This window comes from Schistocerca serialis, chromosome 1 (genome assembly GCF_023864345.2).
Source record: "Schistocerca serialis cubense isolate TAMUIC-IGC-003099 chromosome 1, iqSchSeri2.2, whole genome shotgun sequence".
Lineage (NCBI taxonomy): Eukaryota > Metazoa > Arthropoda > Insecta > Orthoptera > Acrididae > Schistocerca > Schistocerca serialis.
In genome coordinates this window covers 173,535,499-173,557,055 of record NC_064638.1, presented here as the reverse complement: position 1 = coordinate 173,557,055, position 21,557 = coordinate 173,535,499, and the positions used below count along the sequence as shown (strand labels likewise).

General features: G+C 43.7%; 1 protein-coding gene across 1 annotated transcript; it reads left to right on the top strand.

The window, feature by feature from the left end:
- Positions 1-17,195: 17,195 nt before the first annotated feature.
- LOC126457179 (dynein axonemal light chain 4-like) lies at positions 17,196-19,059 on the top strand. The gene is made up of 3 exons (XM_050093266.1): positions 17,196-17,264; positions 17,341-17,424; positions 18,895-19,059. The coding sequence occupies exons 1-3, from the start codon at positions 17,196-17,198 to the stop codon at positions 19,057-19,059; spliced, it is 318 nt and encodes a 105-aa protein (XP_049949223.1).
- The last annotated feature ends 2,498 nt before the right edge of the window (positions 19,060-21,557 follow it).

Here is a 21,557-nt window from a genome sequence, read left to right as displayed (position 1 = left end):
GAAAGCCGCACGCAGTCGAAGGCGCCAACGACGTTCAGTAGCATCGCCCCTAAGTACTCGCGACGCTCCAGCGCCCCAATCGCCTGCTCCACGAGTCGCAGTAGCTGCTCTTGCGTCGAGTGTCCTCTGCGGAAACCGAACTGCTCGTCAAGGAAGCAGGGCTTCTTACCTGACGTGGCAGCGCAACCTTCTTGCCTAGAGGCGCTCGAACACCTTTGAAGTGGACGGCAGCAGGCTGATCGGTCTTTAGTTATGGGCCAGCCTGTTGTCCTATCCCGCCTTTGGAATGGTCGCCACCTCAGCATGCTTCCACGCCGAGGGGTAGCCGCAGCTCTCCAGAACGGCATTGAAAATTGCCGTGAGAACGCGGACTGGGTCTGGGGCAGTTGTCTCAACAGTGCGTTGTTGAGATCGTCACAGCCACCTGCTTTCCTGGTTGGCAGGAGGGCGAGCTGTTGTTGCACCTCTCCTTCTGTAATTTCTTCAATCTCGTCATCTTCTGCTCTGACAGCCAGGAAGGCAGGGAGCCTCTCTTACACCAGGCGGACTTGTTAGTCGTCAATAACGTCTTCCACCACCGTGAATTTTGCTGCAAACGCGTCAGTTAACACGCTGGCCTTGGTGTCGCGTTCGGTGAAGACGTGACGCCCCGCCTGCAGCGGCGGAATGCGCTGGCGACGTCTCAGGAATCTCTTGGTGATTTTCCACGTGCTGCCGTCGCCAGTCCTGAGCGTTACGATCAGGCCTGCCCAATCACAGTTCCTGTGGTCGGCTACTCTGGCCGCGACGTGGCGGCGGTGCCGATTGAGCTCTCTTTTTGTGGCAGGGTCTCCCGTCATCTGCCAATCACGAAAGAGCCTGTTCTTCTCCCTGACGGCGTATCGATGATGTTAGGAGGCAGCTGGCGGGAGTGGTCACGTGGTTTCCTTGGTACTTGCGGCGTGGCTGCGTCTGCTCCATCCAGAGTGTAACGCGTGAATGCTACGATGGGGGAGTCTGCTCCCACGACGTCCGGATCGGGCGTGGCGGTGACTGTCTGTGCCAGGCACACTCTGAAGTGCTCCCAGTCTACGCCGTGCAACGTTCTGCGGCTCTCCGGTGGAGCTACACCATCTGCGTCCAGGTCGAATATCACTGGCAAGTGATCTGACGACAGAGCACAGCGGGCAGACGCGACTGCATTGTGGGCAGCCTCCTTCATGGTGTCGAGGACGTCAGAGAGACCGCGTCGTGGGTATATGGTAGGTTCATAGGGTCCTATCACAATCGCATCGTGAATCCTGGCAGCTCAGAGTAGCCGCCATCCGCTGTTGTTCGTTACTCGGGAATTCGAGTGTTTGGCGATGAAGTCTCTGACGACGAAGAGGTTGCCGCACTTTGCCAGCAGCGTCTCGAAGTCTGCTGGTTTAGTGTCCGTCTCGGCGTCCGGTATGCTGCAATGCACGTAATCTTCTCCGACGTACTGACAGCGACACCAGTCGTTTCCACCATCCCCAGCTCTGGAAGTTGTACATGGTGGTGTCGCAGCGATGTTTTGACATACACCGCCGTCCTACTGTACACCGTTTCTCGGTCTGTGCGGTAGCAGCGATAATTTGCTGTCCGAAGGTTGACCCCAGATTTCAGGTGAGTGTCTGTGACGCATACGTCCATTGTCTCGTCACACAGAAACTGACGGATCTCGCCTTCTTGGGTGCGAATGCTGTTAGCGTTCCAGACGCAGGCTGTGAGTCCCAATATTGGTGTGTCAGCCATGTCTGGGCGTTGAGGATGCTGTTGTGGTGTTGGCCTGGGTAGCCGCTTGCACTGCAGCCGTGATCTACATCTACATCTACATCTACATCCATACTCCGCAAGCCACCTGACGGTGTGTGGCGGAGGGTACCCTGAGTACCTCTATCGGTTCTTCCTTCTATTCCAGTCTCGTATTGTTCGTAGAAAGAAGGATTGTCGGTATGCTTCTGTGTGGGCTCTAATCTCTCTGATTTTATCCTCATGGTATCTTCGCGAGTAGGAGGAAGCAATATACTGCTTGACTCTTCGGTGAAGATATGTTCTCGAAACTTTAACAAAAGCCCGTACCGAGCTACTGAGCGTCTCTCCTGCAGAGTCTTCCACTGGAGTTTATCTATCATCTGGCGATAACTAAATGATCCTGTAACGAAGCGCGCTGCTCTCCGTCGGATCTTCTCTATATCTTCTATCAACCCTATCTGGTACGGATCCCACACTGCTGAGCAGTATTCAAGCAGTGGGCGAACAAGCGTACTGTAACCCACTTCCTTTGTTTTCGGATTGCATTTCCTTAGGATTCTTCCAATGAATCTCAGTCTGGCATCTGCTTTACCGACGATCAACTTTATATGATCATTCCATTTTAAATCACTCCTAATGCGTGCTCCCAGATAATTTATGGAATTAATTGCTTCCAGTTGCTGACCTGCTATTTTGTAACTAAATGACAAGGGAACTATCTTTCTATGTATTCGCAGCACATTACACTTGTCGACACTGAGATTCAATTGCCATTCCCTGCACCATGCGTCAATTCGCTGCAGATCCTCCTGCATTTCAGTACAATTTTCCATTGTTACAACCTCTCGATACACCACAGCCTCATCCGCAAAAAGCCTCAGTGAACTTCCGATGTCATCCATAAGGTTATGTATATTGTGAATAGAAACGGTCCTATGACACTCCCCTGTGGCACACCTGAAATCACTCTTACTTCGGAAGACTTCTCTCCATTCAGAATGACATGCTGCGTTCTGTTATCTAGGAACTCTTCAGCCCAATCACACAATTGGTCTGATAGTCCATACGCTCTTACTTTGTTCATTAAACGACTGTGGGGAACTGTATCGAATGCCGTGTTTCTTGACTTCCGCAAGAAACACGGCATCTACCTGTGAACCCGTGTCTATGGCCCTCTGAGTCTCGTGGACGAATAGCGCGAGCTGGGTTTCACACGACCGTCTTTTTCGAAACCCATGCTGATTCCTACAGAGTAGATTTCTAGTCTCCAGAAAAGTCATTATACTCGAACATAATACGTGTTCCAAAATTCTACAACTGATCGACGTTAGAGATATAGGTCTATAGTTCTGCACATCTGTTCGACGTCCCTTGAAAACGGGGATGACCTGTGCCCTTTTCCAATCCTTTGGAACGCTACGCTCTTCTAGAGACCTACAGTACACCGCTGCAAGAAGGGGGGCAAGTTCCTTCGCGTACTCTGTGTAAAATCGAACTGGTATCCCATCAGGTCCAGCGGCCTTCCCTCTTTTGAGCGATTTTAATTGTTACTCTATCCCTCTGCCGTCTATTTCGATATCTACCATTTTGTCATCTGTGCGACAATCTAGAGAAGGAACTACAGTGCAGTCTTCCTCAGTGAAACAGCTTTGAAAAAAGACATGTAGTATTTCGGTCTTTAGTCTGTCATCCTCTGTTTCAGTACCATTTTGGTCACAGAGTGTCTGGACATTTTGTTTTGATCCACCTACCGCTTTGACATAAGACCAAAATTTCTTAGGATTTTCTGCCAAGTCAGTACATAGAACTTTACTTTCGAATTCATTGAACGCCTCTCGCATAGCCCTCCTCACACTACATTTCGCTTCGCGTAATTTTTGTTTGTCTGCAAGGCTTTGGCTATGTTTATGTTTGCTGTGAAGTTCCCTTTGCTTCCGCAGCAGTTTCCTAACTCGGTTGTTGTACCACGGTGGCTCTTTTCCATCTCTTACGATCTTGCTTGGCACATACTCATCTAACGCATATTGTACGATGGTTTTGAACTTTGTACACTGATCCTCAACACTATCTGTACTTGAGACAAAACTTTTGTGTTGAGCCGTCAGGTACTCTGTAATCTCCTTTTTGTCACTTTTGCTAAACAGAAAAATCTTCCTACCTTTTTTAATATTTCTATTTACGGCTGAAATCATCGATGCAGTAACCGTTTTATGATCGCTGATTCCCTGTTCTGCGTTAACTGTTTCAAATAGTTCGGATTTGTTTGTCAGCAGAAGGTCTAATATGTTATCGCCACGAGTCGGTTCTCTGTTTAACTGCTCAAGGTAGTTTTCAGATAAAGCACTTAAAAAAATTTCACTGGATTCTTTGTCCCTGCCACCCGTTATGAACGTTTGAGTCTCCCAGTCTATATCCGGCAAATTAAAATCTCCTCCCAGAACTATAATATGGTGGGGAAATCTACTCGAAATATTTTCCAAATTATCCTTCAGGTGCTCAGCCACAACAGCTGATGATCCAGGGGGCCTATAGAGACATCTAATTACCATGTCTGAGCCTGCTTTAACCGTGACCTTCACCCAAATTATTTCACGTTTCGGATCTCCGTCAATTTCCTTCGATACTACTGCACTTCTTATCGCTATAAACATGCCTCCCCCTTCACTGTCCAGCCTGTCTCTGCGGTATACATTCCAATCTGAGTTTAGGATTTCATTACTGTTTACATCTCGTTTCAGCCAACTTTCTGTCCCTAGTACTATATGGGCGTTGTGACCGTTTATTAATGAGAGCTGTTCTGGGACCTTTCTATAGACGCTCCTGCAGTTTACTATTAGCAAAAAATGGTTCAAATGGCTCTGAGCACTATGGGACTCAACTGCTGTGGTCATAAGTCCCCTAGAACTTAGAACTACTTAAACCTAACTAACCTAAGGACATCACACACATCCATGCCCGAGGCAGGATTCGAACCTGCGACCGTAGCGGTCATGCGGTTCCAGACTGTAGCACCTTTAACCGCTTGGCCACTCCGGCCGACCTACTATTAGCACATTAATATTGTTATTCTCTGTTGCATTTTGCCTACTCCTACCTTGCCACGTTTCAGGAGGGGTCTTGTCGGGCCTAGGGAGGGAATTCTCTAACCTAAAAAACCCACATGTGCACTCCACACGTACTCCGCTACCCTTGTAACCGCTTCCGGCGTGTAGTGCACGCCTGACCTATTCAAGGGGACACTACATTTCTCCACCCGATAGCGGAGGTCGAGAAATTTGCACTCCAGATCTCCGCAGAATCGTCTGAGCCTCTGGTTTAAGCCTTCCACTCGGCTCCAAACCAGAGACCGCGATCGGTTCTGGGAACGATACTACAAACAGCTAGCTCTGATTCCACCCCGAGAGCGAGGCTTTCCGCCTTCACCATTTCCGCCAACCGCCTGTACGAACTGAGGATGACCTCTGAACCCAGACAGCAGGAGTCATTGGTGCCGACATGAGCAACAATTTGCAGTCGGGTGCACCCAGTGCTCTCTATCGACGCCGGCAGAGCCTCCTCCACATCTCGGATGAGACCCCCCGGCAAGCAGACAGAGTGAACACTGGCCTTCTTCCCCGACCTTTCCGCTATTTCCCTAAGGGGCTCCATCACCCGCCTAACGTTGGAGCTCCCAATAACTAATAACCCCCCTCCCCCCCCCCCCCCCCCCCGTGTGCCTGCTCGGACCATGCAGAAGGAGCGGCCACATGTCCACTCACAGGCAGAGTGGGCGATGCCACACGGCCAGCCTCCACATTGACCCTCCGCCTCGTGCGCCGCGAACGCCGCTGAACCCGCCACTCCCCTTGGGGAGAGGGTGGCCCAACCGCGCCCGGTACCCGCGAAGATGTCTCGACAGCAGGGACAGTGGGTGAAGCATGTAAACCCTGGGGTGTACCATGCGACGCACCAGACTCCCCACTGCTATACACTCCGAGGCAGCAGCCTGAAGACGGCTGACCGCGGCCATCAACACGTTCAGCTGTTCGCGAACTCTGGGCAGCTCCTCCTGCGTCCGTACACAGCAGTCACACATCCTATCCATCCTAAGAAATCAATTTACTGTAGAGAGCTAATCAACTTTTAACTAGACTGCTAATTCGCTAAAGGCGGCTGATTGTTGGCTAAACTGTGGTTGCTAGCCACTTCTTGTAGAAAACAATGAAAATAGCACTACCTGTCTCTGGACTGTATTGAAAACAAACACTAGCACTACTGGCACTATGGTTGACTAAAGGGACTCTCTCTGACTGTATTCAAAACAAACACGAAATCTATGGAACACTATTACTAGCGCTCGACAATTAAAGCTTCCTAAAAGCAAAAACACACGGAAGAAGAAGTGACAAGTAAGAAAAATACAGTTAATATCGCCTACCGCGATAAGCTGTGGAATCTGCATAACGAGCTGTCTGAACTCGTTTGATATCGCCCTAAGTTCGGCTGCGTCAGTTCTTGCAGCTGGTTTCTCCTAGCACGGTGTCGTCTGTTGAGCTTGCTCGGCGGTTTGTGAGTCGGTGGCGGCCTGTGGTGGCCGTTGTCCCCGCCTGCCTCGCCTCTGACCCGCCCTGGCTGGTGTCGGTTGCTCCGTCTGTCGTCCGCTCCCGCTCGCGTCTGCCACGATAGGAGCACGCTCCGTCCGTCGTGCTACCATCTGGACGTTGTTGCGTTGGCCTGGTTGGCGTTGGTCTCGATGCTGTTGCTGTGGCGTAGCTCCTTCCCTGCTGTACTGGCCTGGAAGGGGCTGCCCGTCCTCTCTGGTTTGCGGCTGCATGTTTGAAGGCGCTGCAGCTTCGGTAGTTCGCCACATGTTGTTCCTGGCAGCTGCAGCATCATGGTGGGTCTATCTTTGAGGTAGTGCAATCCCGAATGAGGTGTGCGCCTCGATGTTCATCTTACGGCATGCTTTCTAAACAGTATCCATCCCGTTCTGTTGACCTTCCAAGTCCTTTGCCGTTCCTGATACAATTACGATGTCATCGGCAGACCATAAGTTTTTATTTCTTCTCACTAAACTTTAATTTTCTTCCCAAATTTATCTTTGGTTACCTTGACTGCTTGCTAAATGTACAGGCTCAATAATATCAGGTATAGAGCACAACATCGTCTCACTCCCCTCAAAACAGCTGCTTCTTCGTGTCATTAGGCTCTTATAACGGCAGTATGGTTTCTGTAAGACTTGTTGATAACATTCCAATCCCATGTTTTCTCCCTGCTACAGGAACAGTGAACTTTGACAAAAAGGAATTAATAACATTAACTGCCTGTGGCATTGATTTATATTAATGGAGAAAGTTGAAAATTTGTGACAGACTGTGATTTGAACCAGGGTTTCCTGTTTATTAGGTATATGCGCTATACACTACCCCATACTGCATCGACCACCTTAGCGAGCTTCTCGTCAGGCCCAAATTCTCAATTTACACCACACACCACTGATGTTGTGCCGGTGTTCTTTAGACTCGTTACTAGCGTCATCTAGCCGATTCCCATGAGTTCGAGCTAGGGGTGCCCTTTGCTGAAGAGATCGTTAACCATCATCGCCTTAATTATGCGTATGTTGTCTGTTCTTTTGGACATGTCCGAAAGAACAGACACCGTTTCCATCCCACAGCCACTATGAGTCGAGGCACAGAGCAATTAAAGGTATTAGCTGCCAGTGGGCATATAGTCGTGTCAGGTGATGGTGGCCAATGATCCCTGCAGTGGAGATACGCACCAATCTCGATTACTTACAACAATAGGCGAGATACTGTGACTGATGAGTCTAGCGAGCAGGGGCACATCAGTAGTGTGTGGTATAAGTTGAGCATTTGGGTCTCTGGGTCTCTGGGTCCACAGCTCGTGGTCTTGCCGTAGCGTTCTCGCTTCCCGCGCACGGGGTCCTGGGTTCGATTGCCGGCGGGGTCAGGGATTTTCTGTACCTCGAGATGACTGGGTGTTGTGTGTATTTCATCATCATTGACTCGCAAGTCGCCGAAGTGGCGTCAGCTAAAAAGGACTTGCGCTTTCGGCGGCCGAACACCCCGCTTAGGGTCTCCCGGCCAACAATGCCGGACGATCATTTCATTTTTGGGTCTCTGGGAAGTATGCTAGAGTGGTCGATGCAGTTGTGGGGACCACTGTGTCCGGATGGTGTAGTGGTCACACTTGGATTCGAATCCCGGTCTGGAACAAATTTTCAACCAGCTCCATCGATATAAATCAATGCCATAGTCGTCCAGTTTCTGGCAGTTCTGAAGTAAGGAGTGCAGCTATGAAGTGATTCACGAACAGTAAGTATAGAGCAGACATCTGAACTTTTTAACTTTTTTGATTTTAAATGGAGTTGCAGTGTGCAGGTCAAGCAAGCGCTGCAATGCAGAGGAGTAATGCAGGGGAAGCATGTGTTTACCCTCACTGTGGATGGTTAGCTTTTTTTCTGAGAAGAGGTTGTGGGTAGCAGTTGCGTTGCACCAGAAATTCCTTCGTCATTCGTTCTAACACACACACAAAAACACAGAAACTAAATATTATTTATCTTTCGTCATTTTAAAAATAAAGGTGTTCCAAGTAAAGTTTTTCATGCTACAATATAGTTAGGTGCTAAAGTTGGTGATAATGTGGGTAACAGGAAGGGGGGGGGGGGCGGAACGGGGGTGCTAGCTAACGTGTGAACTGCACTCAGGGTTAATGGTTTAAGAAAAGTCTAAGAAAAGTTGAGAACCACTGCCCTAGAGGCTGTCGTGTATATACATGCATTTTGATGGCTTTCAATCTCGTCAGGCCGGGATACTGGAGTTCTCATTCGTCAGCATGGCATACAGCGACTCTTCTCTTCCATGATTATGTTGCAAAGTGCCAACGTCTATCTCCTGAGCTGTGTGTGGTGTCATGACTATTTTGTACGGGCGTTTAACGACATTGTCGCCTGACAGTAAGAGATATGTGAACCAAGTTTCGTTGATATCGGCCCGGTGGTTTAGGAGGAGTTGTGGAAAACACACACAGACACGCACACACACACACACACACACACACACATACACACACACACACACACACACATAAATCTATTTTTTTAATACCTGCATGTACGGACCTAAGTTGATTGGTTACTCTGTGGCACTGAATATTTTTTAAAGGAGCTGCTCCCTGCATTTGATTTCCGTATTTTTAAGGTAGTAGCGAAATGCTGCTCGTATATTATTAAATACCTAAGCATACTAACCTCGCTACCGTGCCCTGAAGACAACGCAATACTGCCCGGCCTTCCGTACCATCCCCTGTCCATTGGACGTCACTGGATGTGGTAGGGTGGTCATGCGCACACCACACCACACTGTCGGGTATTGTCAACGTCCCGAAACTCGGAGCCTCTACTTCTAATTCAACTGCATCTTCTCGAGGCTTAATGCACACTGTTCCCGTCCTTGCACAAAAGAAACAGCTTTGGCAGTATCGGAAAACGAATCCAGTTCCTCAACACAGCGCTTTGACGCACTATACGCTCAGCTATAGAGAGGGGCACTTGAGCGAGACACAAGAAATACTTCACTGGATCGACAAAAGAAGAAAAAGAAAGGAGTACCGCAGTATAAGTCACTTAGGAATAAATCGAATAGGAAGTGCAAGGAAGCTAAACTGAAGTGGCTGCAGGAAAAATATGAAGAAATCAAAAAGGAAGTAATCGTGGGATAAGTGAAAATAACGTTCGGGAAATTTAAAACCAAAGGAGTCAGCATTAACATTGCGACAGTAAGTCGACTTTAAACGCTGAGGAGGGAGTGGATACGTGGAATGGGAACATTTTAGCCCTCTACGAGGGAAGAAACTGCCTGATAACGAGACGACATTGATTGATCTGTGGAGGGCTTGAGATCAGACAGAACAAAAAAGGATCGATAACATTCGTGAGGAATTCGTAAAATCAATGCGCGAAACGACTGTTCAAGTGAGTGTGTGCGTAATCTGTGTGATGAGAGACATATCATCGGCCTTTCTGAAGAATGTGGTTTGCACCATCTAAGAAGATAGAAAACGCAGATAAATGCGTGAACTATCGTCTATCGCACAGTCGACTTGGCAGTTCATCAATTCAAGTAGCTGAACATGATAATATACAAAAGGATGGAAAAGAAAATTGAAAATCTGTTCTGTTTCTTTAGGAAGCGTACAGGTACCAGAGAGGCAGTTCTGTCATAGCGCTTGATAAAGGAAGCAAGAGTGAAGAAACATCGAGATCATTTCTTAAGATTTTATAATACGCCCGCTAGTTTTCCTAATGAGAATTGTAAATTAACCGTGTCGCTGACAAACAATGTGAAACTGTTGTAACACTTAAATGGTGTGTAAGTACCGTCACACCACGGTTAGTACGGTATACTTACACCGGCCAGTTTTTATATGCGTGAAATAAGTGGTGGAATGTGTCTAAAATGGTAACTTTACATTAGCTTTGAAAAACGAAACAAGTACGAGGTGTGTGAGAAAAGTAATGTGACTGACAACCCTGCGAACGATCTGGCAACACTGTGCTATACTATTTGTGTAGATCGGTGTGCTCATCCCTCCCAGATGGTCAGTCCGAGTTTCAGCTCCGTATAGCGATCAGTGAAGTTGCGTTTTTGTTGTGTGTTACGAAAATGGAACAGCAATATTTAGAGCAACGTTAAGCAATCAAGTTTTGTGTGAAACCTGGGGAATCCACGAGTGTGATCTTTGAAAAGTTGAAAAAAGACTAAAGAGGATCATAGAGAGCATACGTTTATCACTGGCAGAAATCATGTTTGGAATGCCGAGAACATGCTGAAGATGAACCTCGTTCAGGGCGACCTTCAACTTCAAAAGCCGACGAAAACGTTGAACGTGTGCGTGGTCTTGTGAGATCAGACCGGCGTTTAACAGTATCGATACGGGTGTCCTGTTAAACCGTTTCACTGTACACCAAATTCTGACCAAAGTTTGGCACATGCGAAAGGCTTGTGCCAAAACGGTACCAGAAAACCTCAGAACTGAGCAGAAGGACAATCGAAGAAACGCGTGCGTTGATTTTGGTGAGAGGATTGCCAAAGACCACGAATGTTTCAGCTGTCTGATCACAAGTGATGAATCCTGGATTTTTTAACATGATCCTTAGACAAAACGGGAAAGTGAGGAGTGGTGCAGAACATTTCGACCAAAAAATCTAGGATGAGCAAATGAAAGATCAAAACAATGCTGATTTGCTTTTTTGACAATATGGATATCGGTGCACAAAGAATTTGTTCTTCCAAAATAAAATGCCAGCCAAGTATTTTACAAAAATGCCCTTGAGAGGCTCAGGACTAGGTTCAATCGAGGAGCAGACAAGTGGATGCCGCATCTTGACAACGCCCCATGTTACACGGCCACTCTCCATCAAGGAATTTTTCATTTCAAATGGCATTCCTGTTGTTTTTCGGCCCTCCTATACATCTGATCTGTGTCCTTGAGACTTTTTTATTTTCCTGAAATTAAAAAATATCTTAAAAGGACGTCATTTTTGGACTCTGAAGAACATTCAGAAGAATATGATTGGCATGTTAAAGACCCTACCGGCTGAAGCCTTTCAGAGCTGCTACCAAGACAGGGAACAAAGACCCCGCCGGTGTATAGCTGCCTAAGGGAATTATTCTGAAGAGGGCAATAATGTTGCCTGAAAAAAATAAAAACTTTGGTAGACAAAAAAATCAGTCTCATTACTTTTCTCACACACCGTGTATTAAGTAACAGTTCACAAAGTTTGCACTGCGTTAAAAAGTGGGGAAAGGGGGAGAGTCTGACAATAATATTCTATACACTTGTACTACAATTGTAAAACTGTCTCGTTCACAACGGAAGGTCGCAGTTATGATTCAAGGGACTTGTAAGTAACTAAGCGACTAGCTAACTAACTAAAGCTACAGAGCTGGGCACAATTAAACAATATCATCAAGTCTGGATTATTAACGAACAGTTCGAAACGCTTAATCAAAACATTCTGCGTGGCTTGCACTACTAGTATTCAAAATCAGAGAAAAATGAAAAGTACTAAATATGAGAGGTAATTTACTATGCATTTTGATACACTACCATAAAAAAGGGAAGCACCCAGAAGGTATTGTCGGATGTCAGCGTAACTTCGAGCGCATACACTCATTGGTGTCTATGTAAATGATTAGAGTCGCAATGCTCCGTGACTGGTGGAATGGGTACCAGAATGCGTTAGTTCTTTTCGTGTTTAGTATCGTTACCAGGCCTGTTGTAATATATAAGGCGCATGAATAGCACCAGATGTTCAGGGATCACTGCAAATGACATGGAGCTGCCGCATATTCCTGTTAGACAGCGATATCAGCAAATGACAAAGTCTGAAAAGGGTCTCATTGTGTGGTTTCCATTTGGCTGGGTGAGCAAACAGTGTAATATACAGATTTGTGGGGGTATTCAGATGTGACAGTACCCCCATGTTGGACTGCATGCAAATGTCCATCCTCAGGGTTTCATGTCTGAGCACAACAAACGAAGATCACGGTATTGTCCACAAATCACATTTCAACCCCTTCATGTCTGCGTCTGCTATCTGAGAACACGTAATGGGCTTTCTGCAGCCTTGTGTGTTATCCCATAACCTTGGTCAGAAAGTAACAGCAGCCCGACAATGGTATTACTGTCCCATGCACAGACTGCCATTAACACCACAACACAAATGGTCATATCTTGAGTAGTTCAGTAGCTGGGAAGCATGGACTAATGAATGACATCACAGTTCACCAGTGGTGAATCAAGGTTCACTATATACACAGCAGTGTCACTCCTGGCCATCGAATATGACTTCAGTTCTGGGCTGTCCATAACTGAGGGAACTCTTACGGCACAATAGTACTTCAGGAACACTCTGTGTCATCATGTGCTACCTCTCAACTGACAATGTTGTGGTGCCATTTTTCAACAGGACAATGCTTGTCCACACATGGCACATGTCTCTATGAACTGTCTGCATGATGTTGATGTTATAGCTTAAAGTCAGCTTCGGCACACCAGTCGGGAATGACAGAAAACAGATGGCTGTGAAAAGAGATCAGCCAATTGCATGCTGACTGACCTCCTTCCAGGACGACAACGCAACAGCAGCGGCCCCTATGTGAGGACATCAGCGCAGCGCCCGACTGGTGGCAGTGCACTTCGATAGCAACGTCAACATCGCCACTTCGTTAGGAATCTCTACATAGCACAGCCTTGTTTGAATATTCTGAAGAAGACTGATTATTTTGTATGTCGCCCCTTGCTTGCGACACGTTTATCAATGTTAAGTGTTGCAATTGTCTTATTGTAATAAAACTCATTAATAAGAATTGTTTGATTGTTCGTCTAGCGAACTGAGTATGCAGGATTCCTAGACACAACAGTTTAGATACTCTCATGGCCAGCAAGACCTCAGATCTGCCCTGATAGTACATGTGTGGGACCTGCTCCGACGTCAACTTTGTCCCAGTACAGTACCCAGGGTATCAAACAACATTTTCAACAGTTGTGGACCAGCTTGGTTTAGGAGCCGATTGTTGGCTCTATAACAGCCATCCCAACCAATCAGCACGTGCATCCCACCCAGAGGGAGTACAATGTAATACTGATAAGTGGGCTCATACTGCCAAGTTCTTTGCAAAAGGGACTCGATATTGTAATCACTGTAATAAAATCGCACACCCTCTCAGCCCAAGAAATTTCGTTTCGTTTTCTCTTAGCCTCTTGGACTTTTCACTACAGTTTAACACAAGTGAACGAGATTCTAAAATAGATTCATAATTCTTTATTATCGTATTGTTTTTAGTTAAGCTCCACATGCACATTTTATTGGCACTTGAAATGCTAATTTTGTAATTGTTAAATTGTTCCTATTGAAATATTGCTTTATAATTTAACTAACAGTTTGCAAAACCTTACACTGTTTGCGGACAAAATCTACAAGTACTTGTTGTACAGCTGATTTTATTGACCATCTACATTGGTTTCATTTTTAAAATAACTAGTTCCAGTTCTACACAAACCATCTCCAGCTCTGTAGATAAAAATGAAATAACTGAGCAACTTATACGAGAGGTGTTAATAAGTAATACAACACATTTTGTCTGAAAGCAGATTTTTCAGGATTTCAGTACATCATATTATTACACCCCTCTTTTGGCTAAAAGCCCTATTTTTCAATATAATCTCCGTTCAGTGCGACGGCGTTACGCCACATTGCAGGGAGAGCCTATATGCGTGCATGGTACCATTCTACTGGTCGACGTTGGAGCCAGCGTCATGCTGCATTAATAGCCCCTAAATTATCCACATACATATCACGGAGTGCATCCTTTATTGGGCCAAACAGATGACCTTGATGGTCTTCTATTGTGTGCCGAGTAGCCCAGTGGGCACACACTTTTGAGTACCCCAAATGGTGGACGAATGCCTCAGTACTACCTACAGAGATGTCCAGTTGAGCAGCGATGTGTGTGATTGTGATCCGTCGATCATCTCGAATGAGAGTGTCTGCACGTTCCAACACTGCAGGTGCTACAACTGTGTGCAGCCAGCCGGCACATTGGAGACCAGACAGATTTGCACGACCTTCTTGTGATGATAACTAACGCCTCGGGCAATGACTCACTGTGCTTTTGTCCACTGCCATGTCTCAGCAGACATTCTACTTGTGACTACGAATATCTGCAATGCTATGGTTTTCTGCCAAAGGAACTCAATGACAGCTACCTGCTTGGAACGCACCTCAGCTACAGACACCATTCTGTAGGCTACATATAGTGCTGCAACCTATCGGAACTTCATGAAATTGTAGGAGCTGTGGCGAGGATATTCCACGATGTCCAAAGAAATTACGCATTTTTTCAACCAAAAATTGCCGACAAAAAAAATGTGTGGCATTACTTATTGAACACTCCTCGTAATGTACGACACAAAACATTGCTAATATAACATATCTAAAAATGTAAAGTACGCACTTCATCGAATCGATTACAAGAGGAACACGTCCACTTGTCAGTAAAATGAACATCACAGGATAATGTAGTGGTTTGCTATGATAATGTAGTGGTTTGTTCGGATCCACGTTGGTCATATGGCCCAATGGCAAGGTCATTAGGGACAATTCACACGCTCGGACTGGAGAAGGATCGCGAAGGAAACATGCAGGTATTCGCCTCAACCGAAAATCTCAGATAAACTGTATACGTTGCTGCAGAATCTCGCGTAATGTGTGTATTACCCTACCTTAGTTGCATCCTGTTGAGGATGATACTCCATATACTCTACACGAGAACAACGTTTACCGCTCGCCCATGCGCTTTCATAAGTCTGTGATTCCTGCTTGAAAATAATACAATGCTTGTTAGTGAAACAGTTTAACTTCTGAAACTGGTTGTTTCGATTCTAAGGACAATACCTGAGGTGGGGCGATCTTTCTGATCTCCGAAAGGAATGAAAACCTTTTTATGTAATCTCCTATGACTCAAGAGAGGTTAATAACACTTACGGAGATCCCCATCAAGGACTTCACCGAATTTGTCAAGAATAAATTCAGTGCAATTTTTCCTACAGGTATTTCCGTGTAGCATTTTGTGTGTTATTCACCTCTTGCTATTTGACGTTATCAAATGAAACTGCAGCTCCAGAGATCTTTTCAAGTCTCAAACATCTATGATGAATATAAGCAGACTGAAGCGAGGAATGAAAATGTGTAACAAGGGGAGGATTTGAACCTGGGTCTACTTGGCACTAGGTAAACGCGCTAACCAGTACGTCACCCTGGCACAGTGGTTTGAAAGACAGGCATAGGTGCTTTAATCAGGCAGGATCACCCGTTTCGGTCGATGCTGAGATGCTGTTCCAATAGAGATCGAGGGCCTTGCAATGCTGTTCGAGTACAGGGGAAATAGCAAGCAGGCTGAAACGTTAATGGTTATTTGGATTGAGGAGAGAGGCATGCTAGGGTAGTCCACGCAGTGTTGCAAAGCCACTGTGCCAAGGTGGGGTAGTGGTTAGCGCAGCTGCGTAGACAGCAGGAGATCTGGGTTCGAATCCTAGCCTTGATACAAATTTTCATTTGTCGCTTCAGTATTCATATATACACATTTGACGTTTGTTATTTGTAAACTTGCAGCCCATCTTCCATTTACTCTTGCATAAAAATACCGCCGGAATGTCACTGGTTGTAAGTCATCGACTTTACTCACGTTCACACACAGTGTTACAGAGCCACACGTCTGCTTATGGTTTATAGTATACAAGATGTTTCACTAAAAAAATAAAATTACAAATCAGTATCATATTCGATGGTTCAGTGGAAGTCAGATTAAAGATCCAAAGCTCTGCTTCAACCCTTAGTCGTTCCTAGTATTTTTTGTGTTCATATTAGTTGTCTCACCTCTGGCAAAAATTTGTTAATATGTAAAATACTACGCTGCACTATTGTTCGAGTCCATGTTATGCAGTAGGTCCCCATAGCGTTAAGTTGTTACACTCCATGTAGCTGTTTGGGTAAGTCAGTTCAAAGTCTAAGGAAGACAAGGGCATATCACCTTCTTGTTAATACTAACCTTCAGGTTGAAGACTAATTTAATTAGGATTAAACTTTTGATCTCTATCATCATTTTTCTAGGTTGCAGTGTCGGAACTGAATACGAATTAAAATAACCAAGAGTTCTTCATCATCCCGCCCCACCCACTTGAGTACAGAATGAAATGTATGAACAGACAACCACAAAGTCATTCTCACACCAAACACACACACACACACACACACACACACACACACACACACGTACAAGAGTGCACGTGCATCACAAATCCACTTAATCACCCGCAGTAATTAGGTACACTATCTGGTCAGATGTGTCTGGACACTCCTACGTAATACACAATTGACTACTAAACGTCACGAGAGATGGAAGGGAGGTGGGGGGGGGGGGGGGGGGTAAAATTGCAGGGTGAGACCAAGGCTTGGGTACACTAAGCAGGTACAAATGTATGCAGGTTGCAATAGTTATCCAGAGATGAAAGTGCTTGGAGAGAGTGGACTAGCATGGAGAACTGCGTCAAATTAGTCTCCTGAATGAGGATCACAGCAACGTGTAATATGACAGCGGTGGCACGGACGCTGTACTTATCGGAAGGAGAGCTGATCGTCCTCTTAAATCACAGCTAGCACTTTCACATCTCTGTAGTTTCAGATCATTTCTACGCAATTTTTTTCCCTTACGACTACAGACTTCATCTGTCTCAACAGATTTAGTGATTTAATAATATCTGTACCATATTGTGTCTTCACTCTAAACAAAAGTCTTAGAAAACAACTGCCGAAAAGCAATCGAATATTCAGTGTCCACGTAGGAGTGTTCTATAGCGTTACAAGCTTCTCGTAAAGGATGGCAGAGGGAGAGGTGAAAAAGGAAGCTGAAACAAAGAAAGTTGAACATACGTATGCGCTTGTGAAAGTAAGTTTATCGCGTTGTAGAAGCATAAATGTATCTCGTTTCCCGGAAAAAAAATCGTACTTAATTTCTCTTCCAGACCTGCGACATGACAGAAGAAATAAAAAATGAAGCAGTTGATCTGATTGTCACTGCCTGTGAGAAACATGCACCAAACAATTTCGTAAGTACCAGTACACAATTTTCGTGCCACGGTTCGTATGTGCAGCGTTTTTATGCATTCAGATTATTTTATAAAAGGATTAGCTTTGCTGCCGCAGTACCCATCACTTGACAAATGTTTCTTGATAAGTCAGAGGTCTTTGTATATTAATGTGAATGATGGTTGTTCGCATCACAGTTTTTTTTCCCACTGTCCTTGTCGTTTCCTAACTTGACATATTTAGGTAATTTTTTAAGCACCAATGAAACATTTTAAATAGACAAAAAATGTTGAGAAAGATTGTCTTCACAACTTGTGTTTTCGAATAATGCAAAAAGATCATCTGCTTGAGGAGATGTCACAGTAAGGCTCGATTACTGTTCTTGTTATTTTATTTGATTGAGAGGATAAAATATTTCTTTCCACCAACGTCAGAATTACTGTCAAAGAGAATAAAGAAACAGCAACAAGCAAAATGGTAAAAAAATGTCTTCGTTAATCTTAACTGGTTTTGCAGAAATGAGTCGTTTTAACCTTTGAAAATGAAACAGCTCATCCTTTCGTACTTTCAGAAACACCCAACCATCTATCAATATATCATATCAACAAAAATACTATTAACATGGTACAAAATTCGAAGTTCGTGGGTGTGCATGTTGATGAAACCTAAAAACCATATTACATGCATGTTAAAAAGCTTAGCCTCAGCTACTTTTGCCTTAAGAGTGATTGCCAACTTTGGGAACATAGAAATCAGTAAGTTGTTAGCATAAATAACTCGTTAATTACCCACCGTGTAGTATGAGGGGATAATTCCTCAATTAAGTAATAAATGTTCATTGCAAAAAAATAGAGTTACGTTATGAGTTGACACATACTTATCTTGCAGGCATTTATTTAAGCAATTGAGAATGTCAACCACAGCCTTTTCATATAATGTTTCGTTAATGACATTTGCTGCCAATAATCTACTGCAGTTCCTATGTAAACAGAGACATTCCCAAAAACAATACTAGAAGGAAAAATGTTCTGCACTTCGCGCTCTAGTTAATCTAGGTTTATCACAGGAAGAAGTTTAATACACAGCAACTAACTATTTTTAATCTGCACATGGAATTAAAATGTCTGACAGCAAAGAAGTGTTGTCATATGTACAGTAAAGTTGTTTCTTCCTAACATCTCCTCCATCATAGAGCTATTCTTGAACAGAAATGAATACAATAGTCAGTTATAAACCATAATTAGCTAATAACCAATTTTTTAATTTGTGTCTCTTATCTTGCGTTCATTTGACACGTCCTACATCTTCTGGTTTCTCTTGAATCTGATCAACGAAACACTTATCAACTAATAAGATGCAATTAACTGAAACACAGAAGCCTGTGTCATTCTTCTGCCATGCTAAACAATGGCCGCAGTATCCTTTGAAATTCATGCAAACACGTGCCATACTAATAAATTTAACAAGCTTTTTTTCTGCTTTGTTTGCAGCTCGCAGCCAGAATGATTAAGGAATCAATGGATAAGAAATTTCAACCGTCCTGGAACGCTGTGGTGGGTGAAGCATATGGATTTGAAATAGATTATTTGTGTTCAACTCTTTTATTCATGTTATATGGGGGTAATCTGGGGATAGTCACTTGGAAGTGTTCGTAAATAAAATAATGGACCTACACTAATATTCCAGTAACAGATTGTTATCATTTCTAACGAATTGTTTCAGTTTAAGGAAAATTCTTTGTGGAACAAAGTCTGTTCTACAGTTGCAGCACATACATAAATGAGCTTACAGAAGCGTTAAAAGAGTATTTTTATGTACTAATTTGTTCGAGATGAAATCTTGTGCTGAGACGCCACCGATATGTGCTTCGTTCCTGAACCCCTTCTAAACTATAAAATATTTTGCCACACTTATTCTTGAGTGCAGCACACATAAATTACGCTGTTAATTTTAACATTTTTTACAGTGATCTTAGTTTTACATTTATGAAAACTAATTTTTACCAGTTTAGTTATGGAACCACTCTTGCACCATTCACTAATATCTTCGAATAGCTTGTGAGAATTGTAGGACTAAAGAGTCTACACAACACGAGGAATGGATCACAACGATCCGTCACATGGGTGTTTGATCGTTCCATAGACTGCAAGTGTGCACATAGCAACGATCTGACACTGATTGCATGGAAGTAGTAGGCAATTTGATGGATGCCACACGCAGTTCGCGCATGAAATATGAGTGCCTGGCTGCAACTCATCATTAGTACCATGATAAATTGAGTCTGAAAATAGAAGTGCTTTATAACAAATAAAAATGACCGTCTCTGATACTTAACAAATTGAAATAACTTGTTAACCATTCAAATGTTTAGAAACTACTAAAAATTTATTTATGAAAATAAATTTGTGTTCTGTAACTGAAATCGATAATGCTTCACTATTAAACTGCTAAAAAAACAGTTTTTTTATGTTCGTGCAGTTGTGTGAATCATACTGCATGGTTATATAGAGTAGTAGTAATAGCAGCATTATTCATCTGTAGATCTCTTTTTTACAAGGATATAGGACATGTCAAAGTATTTACAAATTTAGATCAATTTAAAATAAGCTAATTCGTATACACATATATTTACAGACTTCTAATTAGATACAATCATTAGATTTACTCCTGACATACAATGCTTCTTTTTAGAAATAGCTTATTAAATAATGTCATGCCACACTGTTCACTCATATCTCACTATCAGTCACTGCACACACTATACACACATTGTTTCATAACACTTCAGACACACACACACACACACACACACACACACACACACACACACACACACTGGTGATCTGAGTCACCATCCGCCATAATGAGTGAGATGTTTGAGTTCAGAAGAGGGAGAGGTGTTTGTATTGTGCTATGCATAGCTTGGATGTAAGTATTTCTAGAAAGGAAAAAAGAAGGAAAAAAAACAAAGTGAAGGTGTTATGTGGAATGGTGGACATTTTATACTCATTATTATTATTATTTATTTGTATAACATTTTTTTTTATCAAACGCCTACTCTGTTTTAGCTAAGTAATCCTTCAATGTATAAAATGTATTGCATAACAGGTACTTTTAAATATTTTATCACTGAATTCACTGATTTGATCAGGGAACAAGAAGTTTTGTGGAAAATAACATCAAAAACCTGTCATGACGAAACGAAAAGAGAAACATAACTGGAGCAGCTGCTGAATAAGCACGTAAAGGAAATGGATGCAGCAGACGCAAGGAATCAGTTTAGGAAAAAAATACATACCGGTAATCTGTGTACAGTTTTCAAGAAATAACATAGAAAAGTGACTAATTCTTAATTCAGTTACTTGAAGACAGACTGTAGCAATACTTACAGGATATTTCGTGATCACCTGTGATTTTTAAAAATTCAATGTAAATTACCGTTCCAGTCGAAGCATATCGACTCATGTTCCAGCTGCGAAGTATTTTTAGCTTCTTATTTCTCTCCTCTGTTTTATATTTTATGTTGTTGTTTTATTAGCTTTTCTTCTTCCCTTTGACATTCAACAACAAACAGCTACTGTATTTGAACAATATTGGCAACTTCCTGCCGCTCTTGATCCTGACAATTATTCGTAACTCAACGCGCAAGATCTCTCTACCTTTCATGATGATTTCACTCACCTAAAATGGCAGTAAAATAACTAAGGGTCGGAAAAGCGATGTATTATCGGCCTAACAAGATCAGTTTTGGCCTTAATATGCAAACAGGACAGCAAAACTCAGTTTCTGTATTCTGATGGTATTATGTTGCCTGTAAACGTAGTGTGTCATTTAGCGATACATCGTCTACCGAATCTCGGCACTCAAACTGGCAGGATGCGAACATCATGATGAACTTTTGTAGTGAAATGATGAACTATTTAAAATTAGTCTTCATGAAAGTGAATGGCATAGCACTGTTATCCTTCTCGGATCACATACTGTACTGAAATTCTGAAATCATCTCAGTTTGATAATTTATTCTTTACTACTTCGCAAATCAAATTAGCGACCTAACTATTTAGAACCGCTGGACGACAGTTCCTCTACACCCATCTTGTTACACATAGTCGCCAATAAACAGAATACATATCCGTACAGAGACATTTGATCC

Excerpts from the sequence above, each read along its gene's own strand:
- LOC126457179 (XM_050093266.1), top strand. The coding sequence starts at position 17,196 with ATGGCAGAGGGAGAGGTGAAAAAGGAAGCTGAAACAAAGAAAGTTGAA. Across the intron at positions 17,265-17,340 it reads ATACGTATGCGCTTGTGAAA|ACCTGCGACATGACAGAAGA; the intron begins GTAAGTTTATCG and ends TTTCTCTTCCAG. Across the intron at positions 17,425-18,894 it reads AACATGCACCAAACAATTTC|CTCGCAGCCAGAATGATTAA; the intron begins GTAAGTACCAGT and ends CTTTGTTTGCAG.